The sequence below is a fragment of the Centroberyx gerrardi genome, chromosome 4 (genome assembly GCF_048128805.1).
Source record: "Centroberyx gerrardi isolate f3 chromosome 4, fCenGer3.hap1.cur.20231027, whole genome shotgun sequence".
In the NCBI taxonomy this organism is placed as follows: Eukaryota; Metazoa; Chordata; class Actinopteri; order Beryciformes; family Berycidae; genus Centroberyx; species Centroberyx gerrardi.
In genome coordinates, this window is record NC_136000.1 from 15,358,538 (window position 1) to 15,375,565 (window position 17,028).

Consider the following 17,028-nt stretch of genomic DNA (forward strand, 5'->3'; position numbering starts at 1 on the left):
TTCGCCGGTACTCTTTGATATCGTCATGACTTTTTGATAAAAAGAAAGCCCTGCTAATTCTTCATATAAATGAAGATTCTTCATATAAATTCTTCATATAAATATCGGCCCAGAATTTGACAAAGATTCTCTATGAATCTTTGTCAAATTCTGGGCCGATATTTTATTTGGTGTCAGGGAGTGCTGCTGTATTAACATGACACCATGTGTGACACCAACAGGTTTCACCTGAAAACTGTCAGTAGTAACAGCTGAATATTATGGCAACTGACACTGAAAGTGTGAGGATTGATTAGAGAGGATTTTTAGACATGTGCCATGTGTCTCATATAAGTCCCATTTAATAATTTACTGTGCATGTCTTTGTTTTTGTTGCTGATGCAGCATTGGTTGGAGTTCACAAAATCGATTGCCAAGCAAATGAAATGTAAGTACTTTGAGTTTGTTTATTCATGCTGATAATTTTGGAAATTGCACTGCACTGATGTCCTGTGCTGACAAATGAATGTATTTGAATTCATAGGATAGGATCACATTCAGCTTTTCAATGTTGGTGCACTGTTGGTTGGTGTTAGTCAGTTTTGATAGACTTGGAAAATAATCCTCCATTTCATACATAGCTGAATGATAAAACTGATATTATCCCACACAGTTCGGTTCTGCTGTGTCACAATATGTTGCAGGATGGTATTTTCTGACTGTTTCTCCAGTTAATCATTTGAACTCTTACCATGAAAGGGTTCTTGTCCATTTCTTAAATGCTGATATCATGCTTCTTTCCTCCAGCTCAGCCACCATTCACCATGTGTCTGAGAGTCAAGTTCTACCCTCCTGACCCCGCTGCTCTCAAGGAGGAAATCACCCGGTATGACCTGTTATTCAGATGAGTTGGTAATGGCTCTCTATCAGTTAGAGTTTGCCTCAAGTTTCTCTAATTTGACAGAAAAGAAGACTTGCTTGCAGTTCAGATTGTGCTCAAGAACATTCTGAGGAGAGAACAAACAGGCTTCTTACTAAAACATTATTTAGAGGCCTTCATTATTAAAATGCCTGACTACTTTATTGTCTAAAAACAGCATGATAAATATTACAAGGCAAGAGGACTTGTAAAGTTGAGAGGAATGTCAAAGCCTTCCCTTGTAAGCTAGCCAGCCTGGTGTCTGAAAGATTTAAAGCTACACAAGGCACGATTTTTGTGTAAAAATACACCATTTTGTTTCAGACCAAATGACAAAGTGGGGCTACAATAGAGAAGAACGTCCCTGTAGATTCACCTTATTTGCCTAAATGAAATTCTGCACACCATTAGATCTTTTGCCTCTCTCGTCCCTTTGGAATCCTTTGGTATAAAGCGATCAGAGACCAGTCGGGTTGGTTAACTTGTGTGTGCAGTTACAGGATTTCTGGGTATTAAAGTTCAAAATTTTCACACAGTTACCTCCATTTGGAGCAGTCAACTTGCAAAGTTGCCTGGTCCCACTTTAAGGTGTATGCATCTGGGCCTTACACTGATCTCTCAGCTGGGCTGACTCTAGAGGCAGGAAGGAGGACTGAGGGTCAGCAACTAGCAAATTCACACTAAATGATATACGTTTAGCCCGCGGTTAGCTTGGAGTGGGATCACATGTTCACATTTCTGCCTGACGTCCTCGTCCCCTAGCACAGCCACAATGAGGTCACCCAGAAAAGACACTCCTTGCCCTCAATAGAGACTCTCACCACAACTGATATACTCTGAATTTCACCACCTGATGACAACATCAGCGAATGTGCGTGTAAAACAGAAGAGATATACAATGGCCTGTCGCCGTAAGATCTTCAGCTACATGTATTCATTACTGACCAGAGAGAGGACTCTCCGTTCTCCCAGGTGCGATGGAACGAACGCTGGATGCAGAGTGTACCTCATGAATAGAGAGGAGAGAGTAGATGGGGCAGAGGGCGCTGATGGAGAGGAGAAAGGAAAGGAGGATGAATGAAAGGCTGGAGAGGAGGGGGGGGAGTGATATGATGAGAGTGGAAAGGGTCGCTTGGTGCAGACCACAGTGAGAGGGAGTGAGTAAATAATCAATTACACGGAAGTCTCCTTCAATGTGTGTTCCCTCTCATCACATTTTGTGGGGATAGTATGGATGGTACATAACAGCAATAATATTCTATAGGGGAAGAAAATAGACTGCCAGAAATAGGCAGTTTTTCCATTAATTATAGAGAATGCCTTTGTTATTATTCCAGCACCTTTCACACACTTTCCAGTTGCACTTTATTAATCTGATCTGGCATTTAGGACCTAACTTATAAGAGGTAGGCCCTTCTCTTTGGCCCCCTCTCTCAGTATATTTTTGTATCAGCTTTATTAACATCAGTGTCAGAAACGGCAGTGATCAGATCCCCACTTTCATTCCTCAAATCCACAAGGTTTTGTAGAAATTGCACTTTATGTAGCAGTTTGCGCATAAAAGGCATGTTTCTAATACAATAAAAAGCCAAAGCCACAAATACCAAATAGACATATTATTACCCATTTACCTTCAAAAGGGTCTGCTGAACCCACAGCAGAGTGAACAACAGGGGAAACGTAAGTGTTTTTTTCAACACTTGTCTCTGTACAGGAAGCATTATTAGCTGTTGTGGGAATGGCCTAGTTAGAGGCGAGCGGGCCTCCGGGGCTGATGGTGAAAAATGGAGGGATGAATGTCTCATTTCCTTGTTCATGGCTGGGGGTTTGTAACAGGAGAATTAAAGTTCCGCTGAATGACTTCTCCGCACCTCTCCGCTTTCGGGTGTGATAACATTACAGGAATTCATTCCCACCTAAGCGTTGAACCGACAACAAGAATTACGGAATCCGAACAGACTTTGGAAATTGAGGTCATTTCACACCCAGGGACCTAACATTATAAAATGGTCTCTATAAATGTTATTAACCGCCATGGCAGAATAATGATGGTATGATAAATATGGAACGTGCTCGCTAGGAATTGTGCAGGGAAAGATAGAAAACAGAAGAAGATTCCTGCACACAGAATTCACCCCTGCTGCATCAGAAATGTTAAAGATCTTGTACCGAAACGTCGACAGGTGATGAAAGGAATCTTCATTTGTTTTCTATGGATAATAATAATTAGAAGAAGAATGATAATAATAATACGAGCTTCAGCAGCTGATTGGCTGACTGACTCTTGAGTGCTAGGCTGCAGGCTTTAAGAGAAGCACAGCCCCAGTAGCAGCTTTTAGCCTCGGGGTCTCCCTACCCAGATTTGTCCCCACACTCATCTAAACCTCCTCTCCACAAAACAAAACCCTCATTTCAGCTAAATCAAAAAGAAATATTCAACTACCCACAGGGAATGTGAAGTCAACAGCCTTTTTGAGGTTTGTCAGGTTTGTCGTTTTGCTGTTGCTTCCTATTCTTTTTTCCTTCTGTGTCCTCACTAAGAAATGTAATCGTAAGACTGGTTAGGAGTATTTATGAACATCATTATTCTAATAAGTGTCAGACCTTCTAACCTGATTTTGTCCTTTTCTCTTCTGTAGATATCTCGTCTTCCTGCAAATCAAAAGAGATCTTTACCACGGTCGGCTCCTGTGTAAAACGTCGGATGCGGCGATGCTGGCTGCCTACATCCTTCAAGGTAATGGAAGGTGACAGTTGGAAATGGCTTGCACCGCTCACTGCTCTGCTCTCTGTCCGTGACCTCTGCCCTGCCGTGCCCTGTAGCCACCAGCCTGATAAATCCCTCCAGCAGAGGAAATAGATTTCTCTGGGAACAGGAGCTGAATTATCTGAGACAGTGGGGATGCAGTAAGCCTTCAGCTCTTTTTTTCACACAGAATGTTTTTTATGGTTTAAAGCATAAAATAAGCATTTCATGCCCATTGGGTGTGTTTTTCCAAATATATACTATCAAACTACTGCAAAGCGAAAGGTTATAAGGTGTATTATTATTAGTTCAATGCTTTGCACGCTCTTTTTCATAAACAAGAAGTCATGCTCAATTATAATGTCTTTGAAGTGGTTATCTAGCATCTTATCTCTATGTTTTGATATGGTTGCGTCTTGCTGCACACACACACACACACACACTCACAACACAAATGAGGTATGGTGGTGCAGCTAACATCACAGAAAGCACAGAGTTAGTGGGAAGGCAGGTCCTCTGTTGAGGAGCGGCTGCTGAATTAAAGATGGGCTGCCTGGTCAGCTCCTCCTTGCAGAGAGAAGTCGGCATCAGGGTCATCTGAGGGAGAGCAGCGTGGAGGCATGAAGGAAACACAAATAATCCTGTGCATATTCAGCACGTCTCCGCCGGGCAAAAGGAGCAGTGTGCTGAAAACTGTAGCCACCAGTAGGCTGCCTGAGAAGCGATAACACCTTTTTATTTGCTTTGAATGTCTGTGAACAGATGTACATTATGCTTTTTTTCTTTCCTCTCCTCCAGCTGAGATCGGTGATTACGACCCTGGGAAGCATCCTGAGGGCTACAGCTCCAAATTCCAGTTCTTCCCTAAACACTCGGAGAAGCTGGAACGGAGGATCGCAGATATACACAAGACAGAGCTGATGTAAGAGCCGAAATATTTTTATTCCACCAAACAATCTCTCAGTCTCACATACATGCAGGTATTGCACTCATTTAGGCCAAACAAGTACCACAGACTTGCTCTCTTGACATTTAATTGACTGCAGTAGACAATTCTCCAGCAAGGTACCATCTTGACTGGACTAAATTGGCCAAACAGCATATTGTCGGTTATTTGAGCCGATAATGGAGAGCAGACCTGAGGTGGTTGGATTGTCTTAAGCACATACCCTATCCTCCTTTATTTGCACACTTGTTAGCGAGGGGTGCTGGCCCTGGCTCTAACTGGAAGAACAGCATAACACGCATAATGAATGTAATCAGATACAGCAGGTAGTGCACACACATGCACACACACACACACACACACACACACCACTCTCTCTGGCAGCAGGTTAGCTGATGAAGCAGTTCTCGTGGCCTCTTGGTGATGATTCACACAGTGGACACACACTCACACTGATCCCTCCAACTCCCCCACACGAGGTCAGGCAAATGAGGCCAAATAGGTGATATTTTAGCTCAAAATGATGTAGCCATTTGTCTCAGCGCAGCACTTACCCTCAATCCAAACTAAAATGAGTGTTTTATCATTCCTAATGTAAAAAAGCCACTGTGTTATGTGTCTCGGTCGTGTTTGCATTAGCTGAGAGGCTGTTTAAAAGGTTAATGTCGGCCGGCATACTCAAAGGATATAAGGAGTAAGAGAGATCGTAAATACCCCTCTTGTCTGTTCAGTATCGTACAGTGAGACACAATAGGGGTGGAACTGCATCAACCGAGCCTAGTATTAAGGCTGTATGGCGATCACTGTGAGAGACTGCTGCCCTCTAGTGGGCCGTTCTGTCTTCACCACCAAGTAAACACAGCGCTCTATGAATGCTTAAAAAGGTAAATGTCTGAATGCAACAGAATAGAAGCCAAGGCACACAATAAATGCTCTTTAAATATCTTGTACCACATTTTTATCAGTCATTTTGTATAAATTGATCTCATGGATATTTTATCTGTTTACGTCTGTGCCTGAAGAGAAGGGTCTCTCTAAATGAATGTATCACATCATTAGACATCATTAGTGCTTGTCTCGATTCTCTTTAGCTTGGACTATCAACGCGACACATTTTGTGTTACATTTCTCATGCTTAAGGAGCACTGACACAGATGTTTGGCTTGTTGTTGCTCTCTCCCAGCGGACAGACACCTGAAACATCAGAGCTGAATTTCCTGCAGAAAGCCCAGATGCTGGAGACATATGGTGTGGATCCTCATCCATGCAAGGTTGGGCGCTTTCTCAAACACTGCTTTTGCATTTTTAAAAGGTTTACGTTTTAAAACCATTTCTGTCCAACTTGAACTTTGAAATATGTTCATGCGATATAATTCTTAAAAAGCATTTATCATAAGTTATATTTTGACGTTGTTACATTGTAAGGCATTGCTTCCTTCCTTACAGGATGTATCTGGAAACCCGGCTTTCCTCGCCTTCACGCCATTTGGTTTTGTGGTGCTTCAGGGAAACAAGAGAGTTCATTTCCTCAAATGGTGAGCCAAGTCGTTTTTTTCCCTCTCATTGTGTTCTCCACCAAATGTGCAACTGTTTGTTATCTGTGCCAAAGAAGAGGCACTCCTCACAGGATGGGAATAGACTAGGCATGCTGTAGGTTTCCGTTTGAGCTGGTCTCACATACAGCACTCTATAGGCAAGGCCCTCTGCATCCAGCAGCATGCGCACCACAGCTGGCTGTACTGTCACAGTCAACAAAGCCTATCCGTCTGCCTCTGTACCTGTGACTAGAACCGGGGGCTAGCATACACACAGATGGCTAATTATGCTAGAACTAGCTTCACAGGCATACTTAATACAACATCACTACAATAGCATGATACCAGTAGCCTCCACTTGTAGTAGACACCTACTGATTTACATTCAACAAGATCCCTCATTGAAGAGCTGAAAATATGCATGACAATATGCATTTCTGTTTAGACATCTGTCCAAATGTCTTGTGCCGCCTTTGTTGTCTGCTTCCTGTTAACGGAGGAATCACAATGCTGCATTTAGCAGGATATTGTTATAATGATGAAGACAGATTTATTCCGTCCAGGTAAACACAGCCTGTGTTTACAGTATTTATAATGGCTTTGTTTGTTTTCCGTTAATAGTGCGCAGGTTTCCCCATTGCCTGTCCGCTGTCTGCAGGGAATATTATCAGTTATTTGTTTTGTCAGCCAAACACAGATCTCCTTTGCTGTTTATGTGATCTCAGAGTGGTTATCATGAATATTTAAAGACGCTGTGGCTTTCCGTTCAACTGGCTTTGTGTGTGTGTGTAACTGTTACTCCGCTCTCCTGGACAGGAACGAGGTGACCAAACTGAAGTTTGAAGGCAAGACGTTCCACGTATATGCAAATCAGAAGGAGGTGAGAGCATTAGTTAATGAACGGTGCTTGTGGGGTGAAGTAGAGGAACAACTGCGGACATCATGTTCTGACGACACTGCCGGGGGATGCGGCATGTTCTTGTCATGTTGCAGTGTGTACATACATTAGCAGTAGCAGAGGCTCATGCTGTAGAGCAGTGGTTCTCAACGTGGGGTCCGGGGACCGCCAGGGGTCCTTGAGGGGGTTCCAGGGGGTCCCCAGCAAACTGATAAATTGTTAAACTCCACCATTATTTCATTTACAAGAAGTTAACACAATTAGAGAATGTAGAAGAATGACTGTTTTGATCATAGTTTCACTGTTATCTCTCTACCTACAATACAGATAGTCATGGAATTCTGGACAAAATCATATCTAACAATAAAAATATCCTCAGATTTGAGTTTGAGATGGGGGTCCGTGGCCCTAATGTGGACTAAATTAGGGTCCTCGATATGAAAAAGGTTGAGAATCACTGCTGTAGAGCGTCTGTGATTTGTCCCTCGGTTTGTTATATTGTCCTGCACGCCCTTTTATTTCCAACGTGCAGGATAAAAAGATCATCTTGACGTACTTTGCACCCACGCCGGAGGCATGTAAACACCTGTGGAAGTGCGGAGTGGAGAACCAAGCTTTCTACAAGTGAGTCCACCCATCTCACCCTTCATTTCATTTAAATTTTTCCTGCCTAATATCACGATGCATACTTAACTGTTGTGCATCTGTGAAAGCTGTCCAGCAGCTACTGTCACGCTACATTGGCGTCCTTAAAAGCCCTGCCCCCCAGGTTGTTTGTCAGCGGGAAAATGAGGTGTGTGTGTTGCCGCTGACCTTTAGTGAATGAGTGTGCGCTGGCACGAGACTGCAAGCACTCCAGCACTCCTTCTGAGATATGGCTCCTCTGTGTCAGCCGTGACTAATGGTGTGGGTCCCCTCTTCTCCTTTCACCTCGGAAAGGTGATAAAAAGAAAAAAGGAAACAGCAGCCAGTGAGCGCAGAGGCCAGGAATGGTGTACTAATGGATGGGGCTGATGGCTCAGGTGATGCAGGGACAGACGGGGTGTTGGGGGGGGGGTTGATGGAGAGGGAGAGAGAGGGCAAACGAAGGGCAGAGCCCGGCGCAAGCAGGGATGGAGTTAGTATGATGTGACCTTTTGATGACTCTACACAGTGGGAGACTGATGATACTGCCTCGCTGCTTTAATAAGGACCGAAAGGCAAGAAGACACACGAGGCAGACGTACTGTACTCCAGAGGAACGCACATACGGCTCGAAAGCAAACATGAAACATTAAACATTAATGTCTCACTTACCACGGCAATCTAAACATATTGAATACTGTATGGAGCTGTTAGAGGACGTAATGTCTATACTGCATGGAGAGGACATGCATAATTTAATAGCAGGGTATTTGATTCTAGTTTCTGCTCTGGGACTCTGACAGCAAAGATTACACATAACACAGGGATCTACAGTGCAATCACATTAGAAGCATATGCTCCCCAAAATAAACTCATGCTACCTAGGGAATTCAAAATGGGGCACTTGACAGCAAAACAACTTGACATTCAAAGCAGAGGTGGGAATTTAAATAATTTTCACAGATTATGGTTGCAAATTTCATTCCTGTGCTGCTAAATAAATTTTTAAAAAAAATTTTGCACACCTAAAAATCTCAAAAACCAAAAAAGGTCGATATTGAGAAAGAGATATAATCCCGCACACTGTCTGCACTAAAATTTCCCATTTAGCAGCTCCTGTAGGTGCAACATTCCCCAATGCTCTAGTTGAAATATGGCCAAAAGATCAGTCATCCAACCCTGAAACACTGACATCCCTCCTGTCTTTTCCTTGTTTTTTTCTCCTTCCATCAGGCTTGAGAAGTCAAGTCAGGTTCGCACGGTGTCCAGCAGCAACCTGTTCTTCAAGGGCAGCCGGTTCCGCTACAGGTAGAGTACATAACAGGACGGTATGACTGATGACAGGGAGGGGAGGACACTGCAGAAAGCCCCCAGCTGGAAGTGGAGAGAGGTGTTCCCAGAGGAGCAGGCCTCCTGGCCCTCTGTGCTGTAACGTCAGCCTACTTTACCTGGAGGATAGGACTGACACCTCACCAGCTAGAGGACACACAGGGAAAATGAAGGGGACTGAGTACATAAGGCTGTTTTTGAAAAGCCATGTCACGTTGTTTCTGCTATTAATCTGCAGTGGGAAGACATTGTCCTATATTCAATAGATACGTTTCCACAGAAAAATATTGAAAGGTAAAGATTAAACGATTAGAAAGCAATTTTACAGCGACAATAGTCATGCATGGAGATTGCATATGAAGTTAGATCACAAGTGAAGTCAGTGAAATGTTGAGTTTGCTGTTGAAGGGCAAACTGTGGTCATTGTTTTGATATTTCTGCCTGTGAGTATGTGTGTGCGTTTGTCTGATGGCCGGTAATTCAGTTTCAGAAAGCCGAGTTCACCAGGTTAATCCAATCATGATGCTCATGTACTGTACTCATGCACTGTAGTGATGCCTTTCACGGCCTTGTGTGGCACCAAGGCGTCTGGTTAGGTGTGTGTGTGTGTGTGTGTGTGTGTGTATGTGTGTATGTGGAACTCATCCTCAGCATCATCTCTATGCTTTATAACAGTGGGCGTGTGGCAAAAGAGGTGATGGAGCAGAGTGCCAAAATCAAACGAGAACCTCCAGAAATACACAGGTAGAGTTTCAGATTCAGGAGAGGTCAGAATGTTCTGAATCAGATGTTGATTTGCTTTATTTTCTTCCACTTTGTTTTTAGGCACCAAGCTACTGTAGATGTCTTTCTATAAACAGCTCTGCTTGCTACAGTATGAGTAACCTCCATTCGTAACCGTTCTCAGTGCAGTGGTGCAGCTTGTCCATTTGTGTGTGTGTTTGTCTCTGCAGGGCTGGCCTAGTGCCCAGCAGAAGTTGTCCATCCATCACCCACGGCCCGCGCCTCAGCAGTGTGCCACGCACCCGGCGGAGAGCTGTCCATATATCTATCATGGAGGGTAAGACCTGAGCCTCATGCCTGGCTTCACCGGGCCGCAGCCAGCAGCACAACACATCAACAAATCCCCATATCAGCCACAGCAAGAAGTTCATAAATTCATAAGAGGCCTCAGAAATGTGGGTTATAGTATTGTTCATCTGTCCTCTTTATCAAATGGTTGCTTTAACACTGTCCAGGAAACAGTTGTGATCTGTGCCTTTAGATGTAATCATGGATAATGCGTTATGGCAACAACAGACGGGCTGGCGTGAAATTCAAACAGTTTTTAAATGGATCAGGGAGTCATTGGTCCTATTTGTGAAAGCCCATCCCCACACTCATGCGCACGCACGCACACACACAAACACACTGTAACTAGAGCCATTTGGCCCAGTTCATGCTTGCGGTGCTGGAGGGACATGCTGCAGGTGTGTGCGTCAGTCAGCCTGCTCTATTTCAATGCCAGGGCCCAGGGCCTAGTGTGTGTGTGTGTGTGTTTCCGAGCATTTGTGTATATATTGTGCCAGTACAAGGGCAGCTGAAGCGAGTTACTCAGCCCACCTGCAGGCTCCCCAGCCCAGAACAGGTGGCCTTACTGTCTCTGTTTCAGAGACGAACCAGGCTGACAGTCCTGCATGGCCCTGGGTAAAACCGAACAGTGGGGCTGCTGCAGCACCGCTACCTGTCCTTGTCACAGCTGAGCCCCTGCATTTCATGTACATATAACTCCTAATACACCTAGCTAAACAGAAGTCAGCTTTTAGGCTGCAGTAGCAGGCATAGTGTGTGTGTTGAGAGGGTCTATTGCTGTGGGTTCAAGAGAGCTGTGAGAGCTGCCCACCCCCAATGTGTGCTGACAGGGTGTCTTACAGGAGTATTAATACCCCAGCTGAAAATAGCCAGGGTCTTCCTCTCCATGTATGCCGCTGGCTTGGGTGGGGCCTGACCTGGCTAGGCCAATGCTGGCGATCCTTGCACCGCCGCAGAAACCCACGGTTTGACCTCACACACTCCTCTCCGCAATCCGTAACTAAGGCAGACCCCCGTCGGCCTAACGCACACGCAGCGAGACTGTGGCCTGGGCTCCGGGACAGGGACCATAAGGATAAGGGATAAGCGCGTTGCATGCTGCAGCAGTAGAGACCACCGTAGCCATGGTCAAGTGTCTGATCCGCATCACCACCAGGGTGAACGTGCACCTGCGTATGATCAACCACTGCTACCGGGATGTGAAGGTTCGCGTGCTGAGCCTGGGGCCCCGCATGCTGGGCAAGGCCCTGGGTGTCCTGCCCCTCTACCCTGCTCTGACGGGGCAGCAGGAGTCTGCCAGCGCCTCCCCGCTTCCCGCCACCCCCCTGCCCTGCGTTCAGCCCAGCGCCCCTGCAGGTAAACTCATCACAGAGCCAGCCAGGAGTGTGCTTTACATGGAGCTGCCAATCGCTCTCTCTATTTTAAATCAACCCCTGCTTCATCAATGTTGGCAGAGAAATGACACCATGGTTAGTGTCTGTGCTTTTAAATCACATGCTCCCTTGCAGTCACAGTGATTGGACAGGCATTTAATTTTGTCAATGCTGTATTTTGTTGATAGAGATTGGAGGACTCTTTATATAGCTACTATATTTGGTTTCAAAAAGTTAATATGAGTGATGATTTATTTGATATTTATAGGCGTATGTTGCCCTGCTTTTTAAATTGTCAAATGTTTTAGTTTATGAAGTTTAAGAGTTTGGGCTCATGAATGCGTCAAACATTGTGCTCTGGAAGTGAAATGAAGGATTGCCTTTCTCCTCACTGCCCTACAATCCTAAGCATAACGTAGGATAAACTGAAGCATATCAACACCGAGTAAAGATGGCCGCTGACAGTCATCCAGCCTTTATACCTTCCTCCTGCTTTCCACTTGACAGAACTTTTGTGTCAGCAATGGCTTAGACTGTACACTGGAAATAATCTCTCCTACTTGTCCTGGGGTTTTAACAAGTCCTTTTTTCATCTATGGATGAAATGCACACGCTGTAGTTTTATGATTTGCCGCCTCATCAAAAGCTGAATTTTAATCCCTCCCCTTTATAGTGAAGGTGTAATATTGCTGCTGTGACACTCCGGGGAATGTGATATAGTCAGCAGTAGCTCAACCACTGCTCATCTGCAGTGACATATACAGTACACTCACTGTACTGCGGCTCGCACATACTGTACTGGTACTTGTGTTGCTGAACCCACAGCAGAGTAGAGTCTAGAAAACAAGGCGTTGTTGAATGGTTGTTGGTCAAAAATATTGATCAACATTGAATATTTTTGTGCATATCTGTTTCCCTTTCTATTTTGTTGCTATTTAAGTAGGGAAAAAACCCTCTCTGGTTGCATGGGCCTAATGCAGTCAGAGTGATTATAGGTTTTGTAGAAGGGTGACCGGTTCCTATTTATTGGATCTTGAGGTGAAGATTGTGAGGCTTTGTTAAAGTCACAATGAAATGAAAAAAGTCAGTTTCTCCTTGTTATCTAAATTCCCAAGCCTTCATACACCTATTTAACCATAAATGCCAAAAAATGTGCAAAACATTTATTTTCTTGTATTTTTATATCAAAATCCCATCACAATTACTTCCTAGAATCCTATTATGCCCCGCCCCAACATCCTGTTTCAACAGGAAATGCATCAAATTAAGGAAGCAATGCTGTTTGATTGTTAAAGGATGTTTAAGGATGCTTAACATGCAGTATGGCCTTACTTGTGGTACAGTATGGAAAAATTCCCAAAGTTGGATCAATAATGTACATCTACTATCTGTTTGTTAGAGATTTGAGAGCTCTGACAATACTGGCGGTGAAGAAGAGAGGATACTGGTCATTTGATTGGGAAGCATGCTTGATTTATTATATCACTCAATGTTCTCTGAAGTATGCATTGCTTTTATGGCTGTATACCATGGTGTATACACAGTTGTTGAATGATCCACTTAAGACCCGTACCTCCAATACAAATGGGTTCCTGGTGATTTCCCCCATTGGAGATGACATTTAGCATCACCTCAGCTCATTAGCATTCTGTACACTGACAGTATCTCCCCCTGTCTGCTTGACCCTGGGGAAACCATGATCAGATTTCTGCTCTCAAGATGGAGCCTGTCTGTCTGCACTCTGTAACAGACCCATACTGGACAAATAGCAGAAGAATGCTGTCCACACTTAGCACCAGAAACACTAGTGTACACTGTGTCTGCGAACACCACACCACCATGCCAGACTGAATGACCATATCAAAAATCTAATGTGCTTATTTGTGACATTTATTTCAAGTGTTGTGATGTATGTAATCATTCCTTCCTCCCTCTCTTTCCTCCTCCTCCTCCTCCTCCCTCCACCACCCTCGGAAAGGTCTGGAGTCATTGCGTGACAGCGCCCATTCTACACCGGTGCGTTCGGTGTCCCATGGGGAATGCTTCTTGCCGCGTTCCCGGAGCCAGGCCGCGGACTCCAGCGAGAGGACAGCGGTGATCTCGGACGAGGCCTACAGCCCCTCCGACAGCGTCCTGCCCACGCCCGTGGCCGAGCACAGCATGGAGCTGGCCGCCTCGCGCCAGATCAACGGGGCGCCCTGCAGCATCGAGGAGGAGAAGGAGTCGGAGGCGGGCACTCCCATGCGCGGGGAAGGGGGTGATTTGGGTGCGGACGGTAGATCGGCACCAGAGGGTGCAGGGGGGGACTCGGCGCTCAGCGAGGTGGAACAGGTGAATAAGTTTGTCTTAAGTGTCCTCCGTTTGCTCCTTGTGACCATTGGACTCCTCTTTGTCTTGCTCCTCCTCCTCATCGTCCTCACCGAGTCAGACCTTGACATTGCATTTTTACGTGATATCCGCCAGACCCCCGAATTTGAGCAGTTCCATTACGAATACTTTTGTCCCCTCAGGCGGTGGTTTGCCTGCAAGCTCCGCTGGGTGGGCGGGTTGCTCATTAACAAGTGAGAGTGAGGCCCGTAGAGTTCGTAAGCCCATTCGGGGGTTTGAGAAGACGATTAGGACTCCGGAGCGATGGAGGGCAGCCTCGTCCCAACCATGAACCCTGCTTCTCTCATCATCCTCCTGCAGACATACACCTCGGACCACTCCTGGTAACACTGGGCCAGGATCTCTCTTCTCCTCCATTTTGAGTTACCTCCCTCATTTTCCCCCCCTCCTCCGTTTTGCTTCTTTTTTTTTGTTTTCTACAAAGCCAGAAGACATTTTTGCATTTTTCGTTTTTTTTTTAATTTCAGGTCATTTCAGGTATTTTATTTTTTCAAATAATACAAACGAAAAAATATGAAACTGAAATCAAAGAACTGAAGCATTTTAAACAGTTCCTTTTTAGGAACGGGAGATTTTGTTGCAACGAATGAACGTTGCCTTCATTTATTATTTATTGTTTTTAAACATGTATTTGCATAAGGAAAGAATGTGGTGAACGGTAATCAAGAAAGTCGCAAGGAAGTCATCAAAAATGAAGATGGAAGTGAGTTAGGTTAGGAAAGATACAGTTGTGAAAGATATGTGAGGCAGCGTAGTATTGTTTGAGATGAATTCATCCCCATCAGAATTTAACTAGACAGTCAAACAGATTCACCTCATCAGAAAAACCAGAACAATCTGTATGGAATAAGTGAAGGTTCAGAGTTGATTTGTGACACTGAGAATAGTCAGGGTGATTCCCAAATGCCTTTTTTGAGAAGATGTTGATGACTGGTGGCAGTTTTGAATTTTGTGGATTGTTTTAGGAGACAATTACACTTTAGTATACATACAATGGTGTGCAAAGTAGAACTGGTGAAGATCAAAGTTGTTTTTCTAAAGTTTTATAAAGGATACAATTAAATAAACCAGTAACAATAGTGTTATGTGACCCAATAGCGTCAGATACGGTTAGAGAAATATTCATGATCAACCTCTTGCAAAGATTCACTGGCACCAATAGAAAATAGTCTAGGTAGATGTGCAATGCTCATATGGTTTAATACTTCAGTACTTCTGAATGTGCTCATTTGTTCAGTTATTCTGTTATTTCTCAAATTAATTTGATTTACATTTTTTGATCAAGTTGAAATTTGATGAATTTCAATTATTTCTTTGTATGAAGAATTTATGATTTATTTTGGTTTCATATCAACCTTGCTCTTAGGTTTATGTATCATACTATATTATTATTAGAATAAGAGTAATGATGTACTTTTTGTACAAATTAGTTTGTTTCCTAATATATATTGACAGGTTTTCCATGTATATTTTAACAGAACTGAAATGTTATTTTGTTATTGAAGATTAAATTATACCTTTTTTAGCGCTGTGTTTCAAGTGAGGTCAAAAGCATTTATGGAAATATGGAAGGGGGACTGAAAAACAGGGTTTTTATCCAGATCCACTCAACACTGATCACACCTCTCACTCCACCAGCAATGAAGCAGCCTTCACTGTATGCACAATTTTTAAACATCAAGACGAATGATTATATCAAACATGTACAGTCTGGAGTCTGGAGATTTCATTATAGCACCACAAATACCAAATACTCCAAAAACACATTTTCACCTTTCAAAACTTTACCATATCTTATTTTACTTTACGAGTTTGAGAGGTGACTGCGCAGACTCTTCTGCATCATAGCTCAAGGGAGCAATAATTCTGTCGTGGCTGCTGGATTCTGGGTAAAATCTGTTTTTGTACTGCGTGTCTACCTCCTGTACCAAGTGCAGGTGTAAGTGAGTGTGTTAGTGCGTCTGTATGTAGGAATGTAACAAAATTCAAGGTGATAACGATGGACGTTTAGACAGAGGAGAGAACGGTCATATGGGGTTTTTTTTTTGCAAAAGGAGAGAAAGAATCACTGAAGGGGAACTTGAAAGACATGAAATGAAAGAAAGGGGTAGAGAGGGAATGAGGCATATCAGAGGCCTCCTAGTGAGGTTCTAGTGATCAGTCCGCTCTTTTGAAAGTGTGTAGGGAAAAAAAAAAACCACTTGGGAATGGAAGATGTGAGCACTTGGTGGCTCGTCGCTCTATTGGCTGCACAGGGTTGCCTGTTTTGGCCTGCTATTTAACACCACAAAACCCCCACACCCCCAGACCCAACACCTACAGCTGCTCCACTGAAAGGCCCGACGGTGCTACCTTCTTTGTGGAGTGCAAGTTTGCTAATCAGAGCGTGTCAGTGCTTGGCTAAGTGTAGTTTGGACCACAGAATAGCAGGCACTCGGGCGTTGTGGCTGGGTCCACTCCTGTAGCTCATCATCCTTCACAAACCTTAGTTATCTGTGGCCGAGGGAGCAGCACCAATACTTCTGGGAATATCACACCGTTGGAAATAGGTCGGCAAGCAAGTCAGTATACATATGGCATAGGAATTTAGAATATGTTATGTCAAGTATGGATTAATATTTTTCTAATTCAGACACATCCAGTAAATAGCAGATGCAAAGATGAAGCACACTTTCCCCTAACTGAGGTGGTGTTTGGGTGGAGTGGGGTGGGTTGACTTCATTAGAGAGAATTTTTTTTGTGTACATTCATACTTCATATTTATTACTTCTCTACTGACATTATACAGTACAGTGAAGGTCAGCAAGACCGACCCGTCCAGCCAGGCAGAGTTGTTAGCAGGACATCTTTAAAGGTCAGTCTCTGGAGTGGTTTCTCACACATCTATCAGCATTATGTAGCTTCAATGGTCTTTCTGAACATGCAACAAATAAGGCAGCATTATTCAATGAGCAATAATCAGTGAAAACTGTAAGAGCAAATAGACGTGATTACAAACTTGTGTATGAAAATCCAACAATGAATAATGTTTGATAAGTCAAAAAAAAAATGTCTTTGTTTCTGCAAAACCAACCACTTACCAAATTACTGGTGTGATAACTACAATGATAATGTGACCACAGACAGTTACCATTACATTCAGTAATAATGTTTTATAAAATCCATTTCCTTATAGATCTCTTGTTTGGATCTTTGCTCTGCTGTTTTTTGTTTTTTTTTG

General features: G+C 43.8%; 1 protein-coding gene across 2 annotated transcripts in view; it reads left to right on the forward strand.

Moving 5' to 3' along the window:
* The window catches only part of frmd5a (FERM domain containing 5a), a 61,653-nt gene extending 47,646 nt beyond the window's left edge, over nucleotides 1–14,007 (forward strand). For both annotated transcript variants that reach the window (XM_071915588.2, XM_071915589.2), the window contains 12 exons: nucleotides 385–427; nucleotides 787–865; nucleotides 3,538–3,635; nucleotides 4,443–4,566; nucleotides 5,774–5,861; nucleotides 6,037–6,125; nucleotides 6,942–7,005; nucleotides 7,556–7,647; nucleotides 8,881–8,955; nucleotides 9,652–9,720; nucleotides 9,930–10,036; nucleotides 13,399–14,007. In XM_071915588.2, coding sequence (XP_071771689.1) covers nucleotides 385–427; nucleotides 787–865; nucleotides 3,538–3,635; nucleotides 4,443–4,566; nucleotides 5,774–5,861; nucleotides 6,037–6,125; nucleotides 6,942–7,005; nucleotides 7,556–7,647; nucleotides 8,881–8,955; nucleotides 9,652–9,720; nucleotides 9,930–10,036; nucleotides 13,399–13,985 — 1,515 coding nt within the window. In that variant the 3' untranslated portion in view covers nucleotides 13,986–14,007. The remainder of the gene's footprint in view (nucleotides 1–384; nucleotides 428–786; nucleotides 866–3,537; nucleotides 3,636–4,442; nucleotides 4,567–5,773; nucleotides 5,862–6,036; nucleotides 6,126–6,941; nucleotides 7,006–7,555; nucleotides 7,648–8,880; nucleotides 8,956–9,651; nucleotides 9,721–9,929; nucleotides 10,037–13,398) is intronic.
* The last annotated feature ends 3,021 nt before the right edge of the window (nucleotides 14,008–17,028 follow it).